Consider the following 19490-nt stretch of genomic DNA (forward strand, 5'->3'; position numbering starts at 1 on the left):
TACGTTCAGGTTTAGCCCATACCGCTGTACTCGCACACAATCCGGAGCAAGGGCACATTCCCATGATTGAAACTGAGAAAGACTGCAGTGGTGGGCTGTCCAGATTCCGCCAAAGCCCCTAGCTTCACTCCACTTGTCAGTCAGCATTGGATTGAGCTTATGCCATTCTACAGGGTCTGTATTCTTGTCACTTCAGTTACAGCACATCCTAGATCCATCACCAGCCAGCAAATCTGTGTAGCAGTCCTGATGCACCTATTACAGACAACTCGAATCATGGACAAGCGAACCCTCTGTGCTCTCTCCGTTGGCGCCAGCAGCAAGTTTTAAAGCAACACTCTTATCCCCAGAAGACTTCCGTGGAGTATATGCGTATGCAGGATGAGATGGACACAGAATACTCTTTACCTGAGGAAAGCTTCTGGTGCGTGAAAAGCCTTTCAGTTTTCTAGACATCCCACTTGCACTGCTATTGGGGAGTGGTTGTTATTGATAATGTATCTTGATTCTAGCAGTATATTTGTTTCTCCAATTTTTCTCCCATTTACTCAGACTTTCGACATCATTGACAACGAGCACTTATGGGCATCCTCCAGTATAGGTGACATGAGCTAATCCTAGTATGTTTTGGTCAAATAAAACAGCCGACATACACACCATATCCAGACCTACTGGAACCGCGACAAGATCTGGCCGCACTTCCTGCCGCACGGCCTGCGGACTGTAGCCGAGGCAGTGTACCTTGTGAGACATTGTTAACTCTGATGGTTTCGGTGCATAACAATTTCTAATCACAGGTGATGGTACACCATCCCTGCATTGAACATGGAGCTTAACCAACAAGATCTCAATAAGAGCATTTGTTGTCAGAATTTTAATTAAACCATATCACATATGTCACTCATTGGCTGTCGGCGGATAGTAAAACCCACTGATATACTTAGACAGTCTGGGTGACGCAAGAGGGAGTTGATTATGAGGCAAATAAACACGGGACAGCCCATTCCTACAGGCCTGGCAAACATTTGTTGCAGATTTGCGAAGCTCCTGACACTATTTCCGCTATTTGGGGGTTGATAATAGATTAGCATGCCCTACGCTGAACATTATGGGTTGGGGCAGATGGAGGTTAACACTGCGCTGGATGCTGGTGATAAGGCTTTTAGTGAGGCCAAAGGTCTCAAAACTTCTAGTTTCCTCACATTCTGCCCAATCCATGAATATCATCATTATACAGCTTAAACGCGGGGTATCTTAACATCGTTTGACTGTGCAGGGAAACAGCAAATATGCTATCGAACGATATCTGCGTTATATTCGCTTACGGCATGAGATACGTACTGGACATTGAATAATACATAGTTGTATATCAGAGACACTATTACATCATTATCACCCGAAAATATGCGCTGAATGAACGCCGTCTCAAGATACAGTTGGGGGAAGTGATTATATCGGCCTGCAGTCAACTCAAAAAGATTGCCGTCTGTGTTGGCGATCGCTGCAAAACAGTAATTGATTTTGTGAGAAGGTAGTATCTCACACAATGCTGGCTATTTAAGAACAGTATTAGCGACAGGGAAAGATTGAGAGATCATGCATACTGCCGTGGATGCTAGAGTCACCTGCACAGAATATCGATTTTCGCAGCGATGATGATATATATGGCTCAGCATCGACGCCGGCAAACGAAAGGAGCGATAGCGGACAAAGCATATCTACCAGTTTTAAGAAGTTAGAGTCAACTGGAGCTGCTTAAACTGGCTGCAATATGCATGCGTGGAGACCTCAGGCGTGGAGACCCAATGCTAGGGTGTTTATGAAAAGCCAGATACTACCCATTAAACATCTCGGAATTCTGAGTCATCTAATGGCTATACTATAGTTCTGAAGTCCCTATACGTATCAGCAAGGGACTGTCGTACATATATAGAGCGCAGCAACCTCTAATGTAGCGAGCTACCTGAAAGGGTTCTAATCATGATGACCGCCCAAAGTTAACTAACTGCCAGCCTCCAGAACAACAACATCTCGTCGGAACTGGCAAATCTAGCCTTCCGTCATGACATTTACAGATTTGAGTGATCAGATTGACCTCGCAGAGTACTTGTTCCGACGCCTATATCAGGCTGGCGTCCGAGCTGTCCATGGTGTCCCAGGCGACTATAACCTCACCGCACTGGACTACATTGTTCCAGCTGGGTTGGAATGGATTGGTAACTGCAACGAACTCAACGCAGGATATGCAGCCGACGGATATGCCCGGGTCAAAGGGATCTCAGCACTCACCACGACTTTTGGCGTCGGGGAGCTTTCCGCTATCAACGCCGTTGGAGGTGCATATGCTGAGATGTCACCGGTGGTTCACATCGTCGGGACACCTCCCAGAAAGTTCCAGGCTCAAGGGAAGCAGATCCACCATACCCTCTGCACTGGTGACCCTAGTGATTACACCATCTATGCAGACATGACAGTGAAGATTACTGCGGCACGAGAAAGCCTCACCGATGAAACAACGGCTACAGCACAGATTGACCGTGCGCTTCGTGAATGCGTCCTTCAATCAAGGCCCGTCTATATCCAGCTGCCAACCGATATGGTGACCGCAAAAGTGTCGGTTGCCCCGCTGGTCAACCCTCTGGAATTTACCGTCCCATCAAATGACGTCAACATAGAAATTGAAGCCGCTGACCATATATTGCGGAGGATATATGCCTCCACGCAGCCTTTCCTGCTGGTGGATGCTGGAGCTTCGCGGTATGGGGTGACTGGCGAGGCTAACAAGCTCGCCCGCATCACCGGATTTCCTACAGGCACAACACCTTTTGGTAAGAGCATCATCAATGAGACGCTACCTAATTTCCATGGAGTGTATAGCACAGTCGGGAAAAACGCATTTTCTTCCTGGGTCAAAGCCTGCGATCTTGTGCTCTACATCGGACCACGGTTGAGCAATATCAACACGTGTGGGTTCACGACCATTCCCAGCCCTGAGGTAGCCATAACATTTGATCGCGACACCGTCACCGTCTGCGACGGGAGCAGCGGCAGCCTAATATCATACCACGTCAACATCAAAGGACTAATGCAGCAAATCCTCGGACGCCTTGATCAAACGAAACTGCCAACATATACGCCATACCCAGACCTACCGAAGCCGCGACAAGATCTGGCCGCACTTCCTATCGCGCGGCCTGCGGATAGATTGGACCACGCAACTTTCTGGCCGCGGTTGTCCCATTTCTTCCGCCCCGGAGACATCATCATGACGGAGACCGGTACATCGAGCAGTGGCGGGCGTGAGTTTGTACTCCCGGAAAACACGCAGTTGATCAACTCGAGCATCTGGCTCTCCATCGGGTTTATGCTTCCGGCCGCGCAAGGGGCTTCCCTTGCTCAGAGAGATTTGGCACGAGCCGGGCAGATGCAGGGGCGAACGATACTTTTCGAAGGAGACGGCAGTTTCCAGGTGACCGCGCAGGAGCTCAGCACAGTGATTCGCAAACGGCTGGATATGATTATCTTCCTAATCAACAACAACGGCTACACCATCGAGCGGCTAATTCATGGCTGGAACGCGGAATACAATGATATCGCTCCTTGGAGGTACCTGGAAACCCCAAGGTGCTTTGGGGCTCCGGCAGATGGGTCGTACCATGTGCAGACAGCAAGGGTTACTACATGGGGCGAGCTTCAAACACTCCTTGCCGACCAGAGTTTCCAAGACGGGAGTGGGTTGAGAATGGTGGAAGTCATGCTGGGCACCCACGATGCTCCTGAGACGCTCAAAGTTCTTGCTTCCGGAAATATTAAGGTATATCAGGAGAAAAATTAGAGAATGCAGGATTGGCTATGGCATCTTCATAATGTGATAATGACATGCTTGTTTTTCATTAGCTTGCGTATGGAACAACTACGATTCCAGAATGAAGATTATCCATGTGTATCACTCGTAGTTGCACATACCGACACTGCCTCTAGGTCAACTACGAGATGTCTCCTAGGAATGTCCGGCTCTTAATCCTGTGCTCATGGTCAGGTGAGTACCCAGCACCGTAAGACGCATAATACTTGAGACGAACAATATTGCAGGAGTCAAACTCTAAAGAAAACAAGAAGGAAGAGCTAATTAATGGAAAGGTACATGTATAATGGATTAATGTGCCATATGAAGCTTCTGACCGATCCGGCCAGACCGGCCAATTGAACTTCGGCAAGGGGCTCGCCTAGGGCCTGTTACGCGCAAGATCTTTCACTATGCAAGCATACCTGGCGTGGTGATTATAACTAAAGCAAGGAAGCACAAATATGTTCGTGCTTACTAGTGGTTCATTGAATTATCAAGGGAAGGGTAGTGTTGTTACATGAGCGTGTGTATATGCAGAGCAAGATAGCCCCTTCCTAACGGTGGGCGACATTCATTGGGTAGGGGAGAAGTAGGGGGCAAGGACGCATGCGGGCTATAGAGAATACAAATGGAGATAAGAGGAAGGCTCAAGAGGGAATATAAAGAATATATCCATAAGTGCAGGGTGATTTTGGGGCTGTCAGCGTAATATAAATAGTGGGAAAGTGGAGCCGCAGAGGTGCAGCAAGTGAAGACAGGTTAGGCCGGTGGAGAGTCTTGCACTGGCACGCCTGGGGATAAAACAATCATATCCCGATCTTCATTCAATAAATCCCAAGGTGAGCAATTCATTCTATTTCGTTTAATTTGAGTTTCTAATTCCGAGCTATAGAGATGACTGCCGTTCAGAACCAAGAGCTGAGAATGGCAGCATACCGAGCCCCGTCCCTCTTTCAACCTCACCGTGCCCGTCAAGCGTTGCGCGATGCCCACGAGGGGAAAATTTCTCCTCTCATCGGTCTTTACCTCGGCCTCAGCTCAGTTCCAACGGCGAGGTATATCGCGCCGCTTGGGTTTGACGCGGTGTTTATAGATTGGGAGCATTCATCCTGCAATGTGGAGACCATGACAACGGTGCGTATCAAATTGCCCACTATGACTCCATCTACTTCACTATAAATCTCTCCCAAGCTGATCAGTCCTTTCTAGATGGTCCATGATATTTCTTTTATGAGCGAAGGCAGGACCATTCCTTTTGTCCGGTATGTAACTGGCATTGTACTATCTGCTCGGCGGGCCTCCTTTCGCTCACAGTATGGCAGGATCCCCGGCCATGAACATGCTGCAGTGGGCTACGCACTGGATGCCGGTGCCAGCATTATTGTACCGCAGGTGAATACCGTGGCGGAAGCAAAGCACGTAGTGTCTTCCACGAAGTATGGAGCGAAGTGCGGCGGCACTCGCTCGGCGCCTCCATATCGTCTCATCCAAGGCATTACTGATACTCCTATCGACAAGACCAAATCCATTCACGAAAACCAAAATGACCAAGCGGCCATAGTAATCCAGATCGAGTCACTGGAGGGATTGAATAACCTGGACTCCATCTTGTCCGAAGTCCCTGAGATCGATGCCGTGTGGTTCGGTATCATCGATTGTCGAGTCTCGATGGGACTCCGTTGGGAATCTGGCGTGGTACCGACTGAGCCAGAATGGCAGGAGGCTCTGGCAAAATTTGGGAATATTATGAGGAAACATAATAAGCCATGTGCAGGATTCGCGCTGGGACCCCCGGAGAAAATGCGAGCGATGGGGGAAGGCAAATCTTTGGTGTTTGTTGCTGTCGATGTTTTGGCCTTGCTGAGTATTGTGGCCGATCTGGAAAACGCTCACCAAGTCTTTGTGCCTGCCAATTGAGCTACATGGTGACCTTGTTGCTTCAAAACCCATGGTAGTAATATAAAATTTGCATCGTAGTGACTTCATGCTCCGTCTGAACTTCAGCATAGGCCAAATACTCACCGCTTCTTATTTTCCTGATTCTCTTGGGACAGGTGGGCTCGCATATGCAGGTTTAACGCTGCCTTGCATGTAAGTCAACCTGAACGATGTATATCTTCTCCTGCCGCCCGAAAGTAACAATCAAAAAAAATACTCACCGCTGTTTGTTGTTCTTGAATGATGTGCTAAGTCAGGTGCTGTGCTTTGACCGTAAGGAGGAATTATCTGTTGCGAGCCTAAAGTTGCGAGAAAAATCCTCCAATCTTACTGTTTGTCAGCTTTGGTGGGACGAGCAATTCTTATTAGCTATACTTTTAGCAGCGGACCTGCTAATGTGATCCCGGACATATATCTACCAGCTTCGTAAAAGCTTTATCAGATAAACAGCATATATCCTCTGTCCTCAAGAAGTAACTCCATTGATAGCGATGGGACATTCTCGATTTGACACGCTTAATCTTGTCCCACAGGACACCTTTCGCCAGCTCATTGCTGAGTTTGTCGCTGATGCATCCCCGAAGAAGGTCAGTCTTGCATCGGGCATGTACTGGGACGAAGAGGGCAAAGTGGCGACACTCTCAGTTGTAGAAAAGGTCGGGCTGAACATATAATAATCTGAACAGACGAACTGCAACAAACCTTGCTAAAAGAACTATGTAGGCAAAGAAACTACTTGAACTTGATTCATATCCAAAACACGGTTATCTTCCGGTCCACGGCAATGCATCATTCATTCACCTTACCCAGCGTCTTGTCTTTGGCGAGACATTAGCAGAGACCCTTATTTCTGGAACAGGTTTCCAACTTGCCTCGCTGCAAACAGTCTCTGGAGCGGGCGCCAACCATCTCGGTGCACATTTCCTCGCACACAATCTCCATCCTCGGCGTGTCTGGATCCCTGATGTAACATGGGATAACCATTCTTTAATCTGGCAGCTAGCTAGTGACTCCATGTCCCAGAAAGCGAAGCCACTAGAAATCAAAATGTACCCGTACCTTGACCGAGAGGATCATTCCCTCGATTTCGAAGGAATGATGAGTGTCCTCGCGCAGGAGGCCGAAACGGATGATGTCCTTCTACTCCATGCTTGCGCGCATAACCCAACGGGGCTGGACCCTTCAAGAGAGCAGTGGGAAATCATCTCCAATTTCTGTTCTCACCAAAAGGTCTTTCCCTTCTTTGACTTGGCATAGTATGTTTTTTTCGTCCCCGGCTTCGAAGTGATCAAGGGCATCAAGGCTAATGTGAAATGCATATAGCCAAGGCCTAGCGACCGGCTCCCTTGATAAAGACGCATGGGCTATTCGCCACTTTGTCCGCAGCAACCTAGAACTTTGCGTTGCGCAGACGTTCTCCAAGAACATGGGTCTTTATGGGGAGCGCGTTGGCTCCTTCCACTTGGTTACGGCCTCCCCAAATGCAGCGAAACGTGTGTTCAGCCAGCTGACGCGACAACAACACGGAGAGATCTACTCTCCTCCAGCATTTGGAGCGAGTATCGCCACCAAGATTCTGTTAGACCCAGAGCTCTATAATGAATGGCAGCGGGATATAGGTCTGATGCACCAACGACTCACTGAAATGAGGATAGCTCTCGTGAGAGAACTCAAGAGCCTTGGAACACCAGGCTGCTGGGAGCATCTTAAAAAACAGGTATGGACTATATATATAGGTAGTTTGTATAGCAGCTAATGCATTGTGCTGCTGTAGGTTGGAATGTTCGCATGCACAAACTTGACTCCAGGGCAGATACATCGGCTGAAGACGCGATATCATATCTATGTATCAAATTCTGGCCGGATATCTATTTCAGGATGTATGTTTTCTGTGTTATACACTTAGCGACTATTATAAATACAATGGAGCTGACATACCATGTAGTAAATGCGGCAAACGTGGCGTATGTTGCTGCAGCATTGGATACAGTTATCCAGGGAAATATTTAATTAGCCCGCACAGTTTATTGTGCCAAGTCTAAAGCCTATCAGATTAAATAACTATAGATAAATTCTAGAGAACTGGTTCCAGTCGTCTTTACCGGTAATTATTATTGTTTTTTGCGTCCATATTTCACTTGTTTCTGCACGTAACCGGCCTTTGGGCTACAGCATTTGCCATTCCAGAGAATGAACGTTAAGATGTACCCCCGCTGGTCATCTAAATTACCGGTTGTGCAAGCCAGAGCTATTAATCCAGCGATATTAGTATTTTAATCCCAAGTACATGTCCTTCATCTCAGTCGTAAGTTGGCGCCGTAGAGAATAGATGGGTACTGTGTGTTGTAGTTGGTAAGTGCAGCCTCCCTGCAAATTGTACCTTTGGGTAGGGTCGCGCTAGTTCAAAATGCTGACTCAACAGAGCTCTAAGATTTTCGTGAAAGAGCCCCAAATGCGATACACGAGGAAGTTTACATGACCGACATTAATAGATTATCTATCAACAGTCGGGAAAGGTATGACACTTCTGGGACGATTTCTCGCGAAACAATATCTGTTATGGTTCTTACGTTTAGTGGTGTTCCCAGTCAGCTTCGAGGTCTTGAATATCTTCACAAGATTGACGGCAGATTGACATGGGAGGAGGAAATTGTACCTGCTATACTTTTAGTAAGTACTGACTTTTAAAGTGACGACCTCAATTAGTATGTGGACAACTTCACAAGCTGGAGGGAGGATTTTTAACAAGGGACGGATTCCGATCTTCGGGGGACTTCGTTCCAAAATGGCACGCGCGTTGGACTGAATAACAATTGAGCAGCAAAATGCATGCGGCTACACTCGAAGAGATTGCCGAAAACGGCCCAGATGCGTTCTATTCAGGCAGAATTGCAAATTCCATCATAACAGCTGCTACTGCCACAGGCAGCAATAAGGCCCTTCAGAAGCGAAGAGACTACAACTATCTGATACAAAATACGTCAGACATTTAGTACCACGGTTTCAAGCTAACAGGCACAACCTCTCCTTCAAGCGGGGTAGTAATGCAGAGCATAATAAAATCCTTGGAGAAATTAGTCGAAGCAATGTGATATGGATACACAAGCGAATGACGAGATCCCCAGTGAGCATACTACGACCGAAAACTGACATAAGCATAGAGGACCAAATTGGGCAGCTCTGACTTCAACTCTTGCATATCAGAATATGAGAAATGGTTGCTGAATCCTTCCATTATAGAGGATACCCTCATGGATGAGGTTACGACCTATCACGACTGGGTTTACTATAATTCGGGCACATATTGCAGATCAGCTAGCGTAGTTAATACCCTGATCTCCCAGTTTTGTCCATACATGTGACAAGTACGATGCAGTAATGGCACATCGCATGTCATTGCTGTTTCCAAAGATAGCTTGGCCATCTCCTTCACTAACATGATCAGTCGGCTACAACTCGGATTTTGTGAAATGAGGAAGGAGGGAAACGAAAAAGAAAATTAGGTCGAACGAAACTAAAATACACCAAATAGACATATCACTCATTATCTAGAACTGTGGAGGGTGGAATAGAAAGCTTCCAAGGCCTGAGGCATGTCTCGCTGACTGGTCACGCAGTATACGGTTGGCCCGGCAGAGGCTGTGGAAGTCAGACAACCGCAGATAAAAGTAGGTAGAAGCAATAATGTATCAAGACAGACCGTAGGACATAAAACGATAAGGAATGCAGCAAGCAGAAAAAATCGAAGACAACATCTCACTATAATATTCTTTCGGCGCAATATGGACCGAGAGTAAAACCATGTTTCTTAGTAGAGAGATACCGCTGCATTTCTGTAGTTCTATCTGCACTCGTTGTAGATCATCCTCGCAAACATCGTTTGTGTCGAGAACCATCGTGAGACAGCGACCGCTGGTCAATATAAGTTCAACAAGAATATCTGTGTTATCGATAATTGAGAAAACATGAGCGTAGAAGTGGTAAAGTGTTAATACCCCATTTGACTGTAGGCTGAGAAGGCATATGTCTCGTTTGATTGAGATTGACATTTATCCCTTGCGTTGTTAGTTAGCGACTAATATCCCAAAGAGACGAAATAGAGATTTCAACAAGAGCTTTAGGGCTTAAAACTCTGCTTCATGGACTGGCCGAAAACTCTCACTATCCGTGGAGGCTCTGGAAGCTTAAATAATATTTTCATTTAGTAGACAGCCAGGCATAACTCTTGACTGCGAAAGGCAACAAATGTGCAGAAAATATAAGAGATAATACACACATACGTCTCTATCAGCTCGAAACTAAGGATAGCCCAGGCAGATATTCATTTCACCCGTCGCCTCAAGGATGTGCAGTAGCGTGAACAAACCTCTGAGGTTAATGTGCAACAGGGATTTGTCTTATGGAAAGAGTGGTTCCATTCCATAATTGCGAATATACTAATCATGCTAGCTTCTGTATTCATCACAAAGAGCGACACAGCTTAGTAGAGGCAGGGTGAGCACCCTGCCATCTCCTACAGACAAGCATTCCTTGCTTCATAATCTTCCTGCTAAAGCTTGCCGATAGGATAGGTTCCATTGCGGATTGTCCGTTAACAGAAGCCGCAAGCAACACTATAGGGGAGTTGCGGGTTTTAGGTGGCATTTTGGCGGTGTTTATTAAAGCTAAAATCGATGCCTGCGCAGGGGCGACAGTATCTGTTGGGGATCACTGAAAGCTGTTCGGCAGGTAATAATCCATGTCCCAGAGCAGCACGATATCCTTAACATTGCTTTGTGTATAGCGTGATTTGTAGCTAGTACCATACCAGGTACAATCACTCGTAGGAAGAGCTCTAGCCGTTGAGACTGATTTTGTGTGTTGGTCGCTTGGCCACATATTTTACTAGCTGGAAAGATATCCCACACACCTGACTTGAAAGGCTATTCCCTCTCGGCATTTCGAACTATCAGGATACCTGGATTCCCCTTACATTACCCAATTCACCATAAGTAGTCCAAGTATACGCTATCGTACAAGTGCAATACGACCCCTAGTTTATGCCCCAGTGTTTTACAGCTTTGTCGCAAGTCTACAAATCTGTCCGGCGCTCATGACACCCCGATCTCAGCAAGTCGATACGCCCTAAGATATGAGACAACATCTGGACACTCTTCCCGGGCTCTAGAACAAAGGCTAGAAGCCACATTCTATCTCTACATGGCTGCAATTTGCACTGAACCATTTACCTAATGGTATTTACTCGCCTAACAGAATCTTCAGCCGTCACATTTCTGCTTGCATGCTACGTGATTATTGTCGTCAGGTATCAGCCCGAGGCGTGTATAACCAGTATCCTGACCCTGGAATTCTCCTCTTGATTTCCTGTATCACGGATGAGCGCAACGTAACATGGGAGAACTCGGCGCGATCTCACAACCCTGGATGCCTCCCAGGGCACCCCAGGCGCTACCTTTGGGCAAGGGTAATATCAACCCGCTCGGTGAACCACAAGTGTACCAACCGTGATTTAATAGTCTCTAGACATAAGGACTCACGCAACTAGGCTATGAGTGTTTCTTTACCAACATGGGACTCCGTGATGGGCTTGTCTAGAAAGGAGAAGTGGGTAAAATTCCTCCACTGACATCAGGGAATGCAACTCGGTTGAAAAGAGCATCTTGGACTTTTTACTACATTCGTCAGTTAAATCCAGGGACGGGTGGAGAGACGGTCTGTTGAAATCTCGCTCACTTAAGTCCCAATTGCCCCCTAATGAAGGCCACAACTTCACCTACACAAACTGCCTATATGAATTGGATCTAGCGCATATGTATGTAATAAAATGTCTACTTGTTTTTAAAACGTAAACTCTAGGATAACTCAGAAACGGAGTTGTGGCTACACTAATCGGTCCACTCTTTATTAAAGCCATTCTTAATAAAAATAGCGTCCCCATTTTTCGGGCAAATAATGTCCCCTTCTTTTGTCAGTCTAATAAGCCCCCTCTCCATACTCAACCAGTCTCGAGGAAGGAAAAAGAAGCGTTTAACGCTGCAATCAGTACCAGATCTATCTAGAGCCGCTGAACAAATCCACGACTCATCGTCAATAAATATAAATCGATTTTGCCTTGAGCTCACAGGAATTGACGATGATGCGACACTCTGGTCAGGCAAAATTCCGAGCGGTGTTAGTAGGATCCTCCCTAATGTTTCGGGCAGATCTCTCGCGTCTATTATTTTCCTTGGGGATTTGTCAACAAGCTCTTCACAGTTAACTATGTAGACAGTACCCTTGTCCTGATTCGGCGATCCTGGGTGATAAAGCTGAAGAAGAACTTTAGGCTCGAACTGGGAGGCAAAAACTGCTCTCACTATATGTGTAGTCATTGAGGTTGCACTTGCATGCGAGAAATGTTCGTTTTCACCGGGTTTGTGCAATGGCACACAGAAATTCAGGATGTCATATTCCCCCAAGTTATCCCATCGAGCAACTATTGCTCCTTCTGGATTGAAACCAACAAGTAGGGCCTCGTAACACGGGTGGTTGATCCATTGGCAACCTTTCTTCGGGAGTCGCCATCTGGTTGGATGAAATCCATTGGCAAGTTTAAAAACAAGAAATGACTCTTGAGTCACGACTAGTAGCTCTGTCGAATTCCTACCAAATAGGAATTGGTGGATGCTTTCTCCAACGGACGACTCAAAGACCAGTTGTATCTTAGAATGCTCTTGCTCTCCGTGTTCGATGGACAATATTCTTAGCCAGTTGCCTAGGTCACCAATGGCCAAGAACTTTTCGTCGTTGCTCCAAGCCAAATGTTCGATTGAGAGGTTTGTTAAGTCGACTTCCTGTTCATAACTACCGCTTTCGAAAACTTTGATCTTGCCATCAAGACCACCAGTACAATATCTCGACGTAACGCAGCCCACAGCGAGTGCTGTTATGGGCTCGAACGATTTAGCAGCTTCTTCTTGGTCGTGGGAGGCCTTTTTAGTTAGTTTGTAGTTCGCATGCCTAGAGCTGGAGTTTTGCGTCAGTGGGGTTGGTTCCCAGACGGTACAGTGAGAGTCTCGCAAGTCATATATTCGCCGGCTATCTGGACTAATGCAAAATTCCGTCACTGTCGTTGGAGAGAAGATGCTATGGATACTTGAATAGTCATGGAAGTCCCGTATTCCTAGTGCACCGTTTGCGTAGCTAACAACGAGAAATTGACTGTTTGGGCTGCACCGTACGCCTACAGCCGAGTCTTGAAATGTTTCGGCTCTTTGCTCTTGTGGATGCCATTTGAAAACGGTGCCATCATTGCCGACCCCAACTATATGGCCAGTGATTGGGGCCCAATCAACTTGCATCACATTTGTTAGACCGGTCTCTCCCACAAGTTTATAAACTCTGTTCTCATTCCTGGGATCAACTTTGTAGGCCTTTAAAGCTACTCTCGGGCATACTATAGCCAACCGAGTTCCGTCAGTGTTGAAAGCGGCCGTGAGCGGAACCACAAAGCGACCCAGATTGGACTGGCTTCCTTCAGTGAGCCTGAAGTCCAGCACTTGCCAGCCTCCCGAATTTGACTCCATGCTGGCTCTGCGAAAAAAACCATCATCTGTGCATACCAGGAGAATGCTGTCTTTCTTCGCGAAAGTTATGGCCAGTATATTGGTGGCCTGTGGGTTGGGGGCGATGTAAATTTGGCGTCCTGTGACTAGATCCCAGACTTTGGTGCTGTGACGTCCGTACGACGCCAGTAGATCACCTGAAAAACTCAGTCGTAGTGCCATCACTCTTTCTCCATGGCTGATTTCCAGCAGTTCTTCACAGGTACGAGAGCGAAATATTTTAATACCACCTTGCGGTGATTTTGTGGAGAGAGCAAAATATTTATCACCACAAACAATATTTTCCGCTCTGTAGCTCCTTCCAGCGGCAATTTTGCTGAAAGTTTCATCCCAGGATTTAAATGGCATGCCTTTGATTTCCAGTCCAGAAGTTGAATTGTTCGCGCAGAACTGACTATGAATACGCGACCGGGGTGGACAAAATCGTGGTATTAGATCGTATATAGTGAGTGGGTGCGATATCAGTTGGTCTCCAAATCGACCAAGTATTTTGACAAGGTCTTTTGACCACATTTGCAACCTCACCCTGGCTCCTTCCTCACTTGCATTACGGATGGCTGTCTCTGGTATGTTTTCAGACATCTTGAAGAGGCACAGGGTTATGGCCTGAGCTGCTTGCTCTAGTGCAAGAAGCTGAGGCATCGACGCAAGAAAACATACCCAGATTAGTACAAATGGACTGTCAAAAAACTCTACCAGAGGGTGAAAACAGTTTGCCATTCTGGAAAAGTGACCGTCTTTCACAGTTCCATCCACTGCCGATAGATGATAAAACCAGGATGTAGCAGCGTACTCCAGAAAGGGCTGAATATTCGGGTTTGGCTTTCCGACTCTCAACACTGGATCTCTGAGAGCTGAGAGGCAACGTCTGAACATAGTAACATGCGCATCTGGTGCAGTTGCAGCAAAGCTGGTTGTGGATAAGAGCTCAGGTAAATCTTGAATGGCAACATTGTCGGATATTTTGACTCTAGCTTTACTGTCAACAACAGTAAGATCGCCGCATACTCGGTATATTTTTCGATGAATCTCAATGGTATCTTCTTCTTCAAGACATATAGCGGCTGCCAGCTCTTCCAGGGTCATTTGTCTTCTGGAATAGGTTACCCACATGAGAATTGTGGCTCCCAACTCCTTTTCGCGGCTGTTTAGCCCAGCCACGAGCGCGTTGTCTATGCGCCTATAATGCAACGCGGGTTCGCCTCTAAACTCTTCGAGAATTTCTATCAGGCGATCCTCATTTGTACATTGACGGAGCTCTCTCAACGCCATATTGACCCACTTGAAGTTCCCTTTTGAACGTTGGAGCATAATGTCCACCAATTTTCGCTTCAAGTTTGGATCCTGAAGGACACTTAGATTTTGCATTTCTTCTTGAGTGAACTCCCTGATACCGGCGCCTGGCATATGAATTTGTTCAAAGTCGGACTGCTCAGAGGATACTAGTTTTGCCATGAGGGACGGTGCGAGGGTTGGGCGGCTGATAAACATAATACGCAGGGGGTAGGATAATGAGGATATTAAACCCATGAACGGGTCGAGCAGCCATGGTGTATCACACGCATCCAAACCATCTATCACCCAGAAAGATACCCTAGGCACACTAATATTGAAAAGTCCGGCGATAAATAGCTCCTGCCAGATTACCCGCATATCGTTGTGGTCCAACACATGCCCCGTTTCGGCCACTTTGGCAAGTTTCTTCCGGAACTCTGGAACTGAGCAGACAGCCTGGTAGGCAATAGTTCTGAGGCAATAAGTTAAAGATCTCCTGGAATTTATATCAGGCCTAAAATAATAGAATTGGCACGGCCAGCGGCATTCTTCTTTAATATAATCGATCACGTAGGATGATTGAACTGATTTGCCAGATCCAACATGACCGTTCAACCAGAGTATCCGTGGTTTCGGAGATTTATCTTTCAACCAGTTTGTAAACTTTGGCTCTGATAAAATCCACCGACAGGAGTACTGTGCTCGATTCTGAGAGTAGAATTCATGATCGTCGAATGTTTCTCTTGTCACGGCTAAGAAAGACTGAACAAGCCTAAGTTCTCGAATTGACTGGTAGTCCCGCGGTTGGACATCTTGTAGACCATGCTCTCTTACCACATTTTTCAAAACGCCTGTTATAGTTGTATAACTCCGATCATACTTAGAAGAGAATTTGCAAACGCCTCGGTGATCGGCAACCAAGGAAATTACTGTTTCTTCGGGGTAGCCTGATACAGCAGACTCCCTTTTCACAATTGTCTAAGTTTATTGAGCGAAGGGCATTAGTACATGACATGGCACGGAAACATACCTTTTGCCATGGCCCAAAAGTGCAAGCAATTGTTTCGTAGAAGGACACAATGGTAAGGTTCGGTATCCTTTGGAACTCCTGGTTAAGTTGTTTCAAACCTCTTGCATCTTCTTCTAGTTCCTTAACATATTCCCTCGACGGCAGCAACGGAAACTTGAGCCCACGGCTTAAGATGTTCGCACAATCTGAGCCTTTATGAGGGGTAGCCAGAAACAATATACTGCAAGTGGACCGAGCAATTCCGTTGAATTTTGTATCTAGTTGACCGACAACGCAAGCCTGTTGGCTTCTTAGCATACCATCTGCAAAATAGTAGAACCACTGTACCTTTTTTACCACAAGCCCTCCCATGGAATGGACGACGAAAATTATTGGAATCTGTAAATCGTCAGAGTTTGTATTGATTATCGCAATACGAGAGTAATAGGATTCTAGATCTCACGCTTCCATATTGGTATTCTTCATCAATATCCACTGCGAATTTCAAATCAGACAATAATTGATTCGAAAAATCTGCAATGGTCAACGTGTTTTTTGGGCCTCGCGGGCTGATATTTGCATAGTAGCCGAAAGTAGAGATCCGCGCTGTCTGTAAGAAGCCTTCATCGCGCAACCATTTCAAAGGCCAGAATCGAGCGAGTCTATCAAATCTATCCTTCTTTGACCAAGTATACATGCTCGTGCCAGCTAGGCCATGAACAAAAATAATATCCACAGTGGGAGCCACATTAACTGGTTCACACAAGACGGTGATGCCATATGGATTGTGCGGCTTTGTTTTGTCATCGTAAAATCGTCTCTCACTGCTTGAAATTGAACTGGTCGCACGTTTTCGACCAGCAGTTAACCGCTCGGTACCAGTCATACTTCTGATCGTGGATACTTTAAGCTTGGTGCAGTAAATCAAATTTGAAGAATATAACGCAAATAATTTGACAAACGTGATCTCAGCGACAGTACTATATAACTGACAAGCGTAAAACTAAAACACTGATTAAGAAGGCAAAGTTGATTTCCAGGTATTCCGTCCAGAAGAGGGGAACACAAACTGCTGGAATCTCCCAGCGTACGGAGGACACGCCATCCTATATTCAAAGGGCATAATTGGTGACTGATCCTGGATAGCTTTCTATTCTTGTCTTCAAGCTGCACTAGCTACTTTATACTTGACCATCAACAAGCGACCCAGGACCAATAATAAGCGTCCATCTCCATAGACCAAGCAGAGTGGGGCTACCACTCAACACTGATTCGTTTTCCTGAGAGTATCGGATTAGGGCATTACCCACATATTTGGCGCCGACCGCTCACCTCCACCAAACAAAAGTTCCAGGAGCGGGGTGCTCTGCAGCTTTGAGACATAGTCACATTGTTCGGCGGTTAAATAGCACTGGCTGATGCCTTCACGGGTGGTGGTCATTGTTTCTCAATGATAAATAGTTCCTTTTGCCTTTTATCTGTTTACGTCTTTCCAAGCCGGAGGTATTTTAATCATGTCGCATCCCCCAAAAACAAAGGGCAACTTCCCCCTCACTCAAGACTTACTTGCAAGTCAGTATTCGCTGTCCGGTCTGAGGTACCGTGTGGCTAACAATAACTAGACTTACCTCCAGAAGTTTTTGAGGCTGAAGTAGTGGAGGCTAATGCATGGCGTTCCTCGCATTGGGCCTCTACCGCACGTATTTTTGCTAGTACCGCGAATGGTGAGCACAGGTCTTATTTCCTGAAGATGGTACGATAGTTAGCGCTGTGACGACGGTCGACGCTTATAGACTGATCCTTATATAGTGCAATCAGCAGAGCTGGAGGGCCCTTGCAGGGGAGTTTCATTGCATGGGTGCATTACATCTCCTTGACTCCAGTTTAGTGCCCAGGCCTCGTGTTCTGGGTAGCTTCCAAACCTCAGACCTTCAGCCTTCAGCCTTCAACCTTCAACCTTCAACATTCAACATTCAACATTCAACCTTCAACCTTCAACCTTCAACCTTCAACCTTCAACCTTCAAGGTCTTGAAGGTCTTGAAGAGAGAGGAAATGGAAGAAAGGAGAGAGAAAGGGGGGCCGACAATGGCACAAAAGAAACAACAGGAGGCAACTGCGGCACGGGTCAAGATTTTGTTCTCTACGACTTTGTGGAAATGACCAATGAAATACCAGACCCTATTGGATTTTGTGCTCGTGTTGCTGATGTCCACAGAAAAAGCGTTTCCCCTACAGGAATGTTCGGCTTTCACGTCCCCATCTACCATGGTAAGGTGAAAGTAGACTATGCGTGGACTTCCGATTGGTCGGCACTTTTCACAAAAATACTGTCAAATTTGTTTGAACTGGAAATCCAGCTGAATGGCTCTTGGGCTCCATACGAGCTTGCATTTAGTCAGTTGGTGGACGAAGTTATTCCCAAGCTACTTCCCGCACTCCAACAGCAAGGTCGTATCCTCAAACCCTGTCTCGTACATGGAAATCTTTGCGAGGGCAACATCGCAAGCAATCTTGATACAAATGAGCCAGTGATATTTGGTGCGCGTGGCTTCTACGCGCACAATGAATATGAACTGGGTATGTGGCGACGAGAGACGGTTAGGCTAAACAGCAGTTTTTTAAGGCAATACTGGAAATTCTTTCCTCCTAGTGAACCAGTACACCAGTGCGATGATCGTATCCGGCTGTATAGTCTGAATTTTAACCTTTCTCATATCATTAATTGGCCAGAGTCTAAATCTATTAGGCACGAGTGCGTTGGCCAGGCATCAGCTTTTATGACTCTGAGTGCTAACTGAGAATAGAATTTTCAATGACATGTGCTACCTCAACTCCAAGTATTGTTCAAGGCCATAAGCACGAAATGAGGCAGTTTGATACTCTGCGGCCTATGGATTTCTCGGCACCATATAAACGCTTTCTTTGTTTTTACATCAATCAACGAAGACTTCAATAGCGAATATACGAAGAACGATGATGACCTTGGTCACTGTGTCAATTATGTGTAGGCAAATGATGATAGAAGCTATGTAAGTGGAAAGTATTTCAGGGAACCGGGCGTTCTTGGGCATAAACGTATAGTGCTCATCATAACTCTTCGCAACTGGCCGAGGACTGGTAAATACAGGCGGATAATTAATAATCTTCATGTTTTTATTGTACTTATTCCTGTTAGCCCAATTCGATCCTAAGTTTGCTAACTATAATGAAATTAAAGCCATAGAAATGTCCTCCAACCTAAATTTACTATCCTCACACAAAACTGAATAATTCTCTATTCCGATTTTAGGCGTCGGAAAGGAGGTTAAATATTTGGACACCCAAACGCTTTTCCATTAAGCCTATTTGTACCTGTCTTCTGCTTTATTCGAGAGGAAAGGACATAACAAGGAGCCTTGCGAAATCGCGAACCCCCAGTTTCTGAACCGGTATCCTAACAGGAACTTGAAGCGCCGAAAGTTAAGAATTCTCTGGCAGTGTCAGGAGAGGCCCTAGTCCAGATACTTTTAAGGCAAGAAATACGATGATAAGGAAGGGTTCTAAAGCAGGTAATCTTGTATTTAGTGAGATCGTCGACTGGTAAATAACATAAACTGTTAGGTGTGGGTGCGTCACCTAACATTACAGTGCGCGACTATATAAGGCGCTCAGGAATATCTGATCCCCATTGGGATCAGATATAGTGGTCTTTTGGTCCAGTGGAATAGTTAAGATCCTGAGCTTGGCTATAACATAACTAGGGATACGTTACATCTTTTAAAATTTCTAGGGATCCTTTTTTTTCAGCTTGTTTAATAAAATAGTCCCTACTTCCT

General features: G+C 46.0%; 5 protein-coding genes across 5 annotated transcripts; 4 read left to right on the plus strand and 1 right to left on the minus strand.

The window, feature by feature from the left end:
- Positions 1-2062: 2062 nt before the first annotated feature.
- On the plus strand, positions 2063-3835 carry ATNIH1004_008639 (alpha-keto acid decarboxylase family protein; the record flags this gene model as incomplete). Its single annotated transcript, XM_033573244.1, has 1 exon — positions 2063-3835. One exon carries the CDS (start codon positions 2063-2065, stop codon positions 3833-3835), a length of 1773 nt encoding a protein of 590 aa, XP_033423796.1.
- Positions 3836-4741: 906 nt separating this feature from the next.
- ATNIH1004_008640 (HpcH/HpaI aldolase family protein) lies at positions 4742-5764 on the plus strand (the record flags this gene model as incomplete). The annotated part of the gene is made up of 3 exons (XM_033573245.1): positions 4742-4981; positions 5057-5109; positions 5170-5764. 3 exons carry the CDS (start codon positions 4742-4744, stop codon positions 5762-5764), a joined length of 888 nt encoding a protein of 295 aa, XP_033423797.1.
- A 512-nt stretch (positions 5765-6276) lies between these two features.
- ATNIH1004_008641 (uncharacterized protein) lies at positions 6277-8778 on the plus strand (the record flags this gene model as incomplete). Its single annotated transcript, XM_033573246.1, has 6 exons — positions 6277-6441; positions 6509-7041; positions 7109-7502; positions 7560-7665; positions 8217-8301; positions 8607-8778. 6 exons carry the CDS (start codon positions 6277-6279, stop codon positions 8776-8778), a joined length of 1455 nt encoding a protein of 484 aa, XP_033423798.1.
- A 3224-nt stretch (positions 8779-12002) lies between these two features.
- Positions 12003-16559, minus strand: ATNIH1004_008642 (uncharacterized protein; the record flags this gene model as incomplete). Its single annotated transcript, XM_033573247.1, has 6 exons — positions 12003-12010; positions 12060-15136; positions 15545-15642; positions 15695-15973; positions 16031-16072; positions 16137-16559. 6 exons carry the CDS (start codon positions 16557-16559, stop codon positions 12003-12005), a joined length of 3927 nt encoding a protein of 1308 aa, XP_033423799.1.
- A 1353-nt stretch (positions 16560-17912) lies between these two features.
- Positions 17913-18531, plus strand: ATNIH1004_008643 (uncharacterized protein; the record flags this gene model as incomplete). Its single annotated transcript, XM_033573248.1, has 3 exons — positions 17913-18252; positions 18406-18427; positions 18480-18531. The coding sequence occupies 3 exons, from the start codon at positions 17913-17915 to the stop codon at positions 18529-18531; spliced, it is 414 nt and encodes a 137-aa protein (XP_033423800.1).
- Positions 18532-19490: the final 959 nt, after the last annotated feature.

The sequence above is a fragment of the Aspergillus tanneri genome (genome assembly GCF_003426965.1).
Source record: "Aspergillus tanneri strain NIH1004 chromosome Unknown AapTan_6_pilon_pilon_pilon, whole genome shotgun sequence".
Classification (NCBI taxonomy): Eukaryota; Fungi; Ascomycota; class Eurotiomycetes; order Eurotiales; family Aspergillaceae; genus Aspergillus; species Aspergillus tanneri.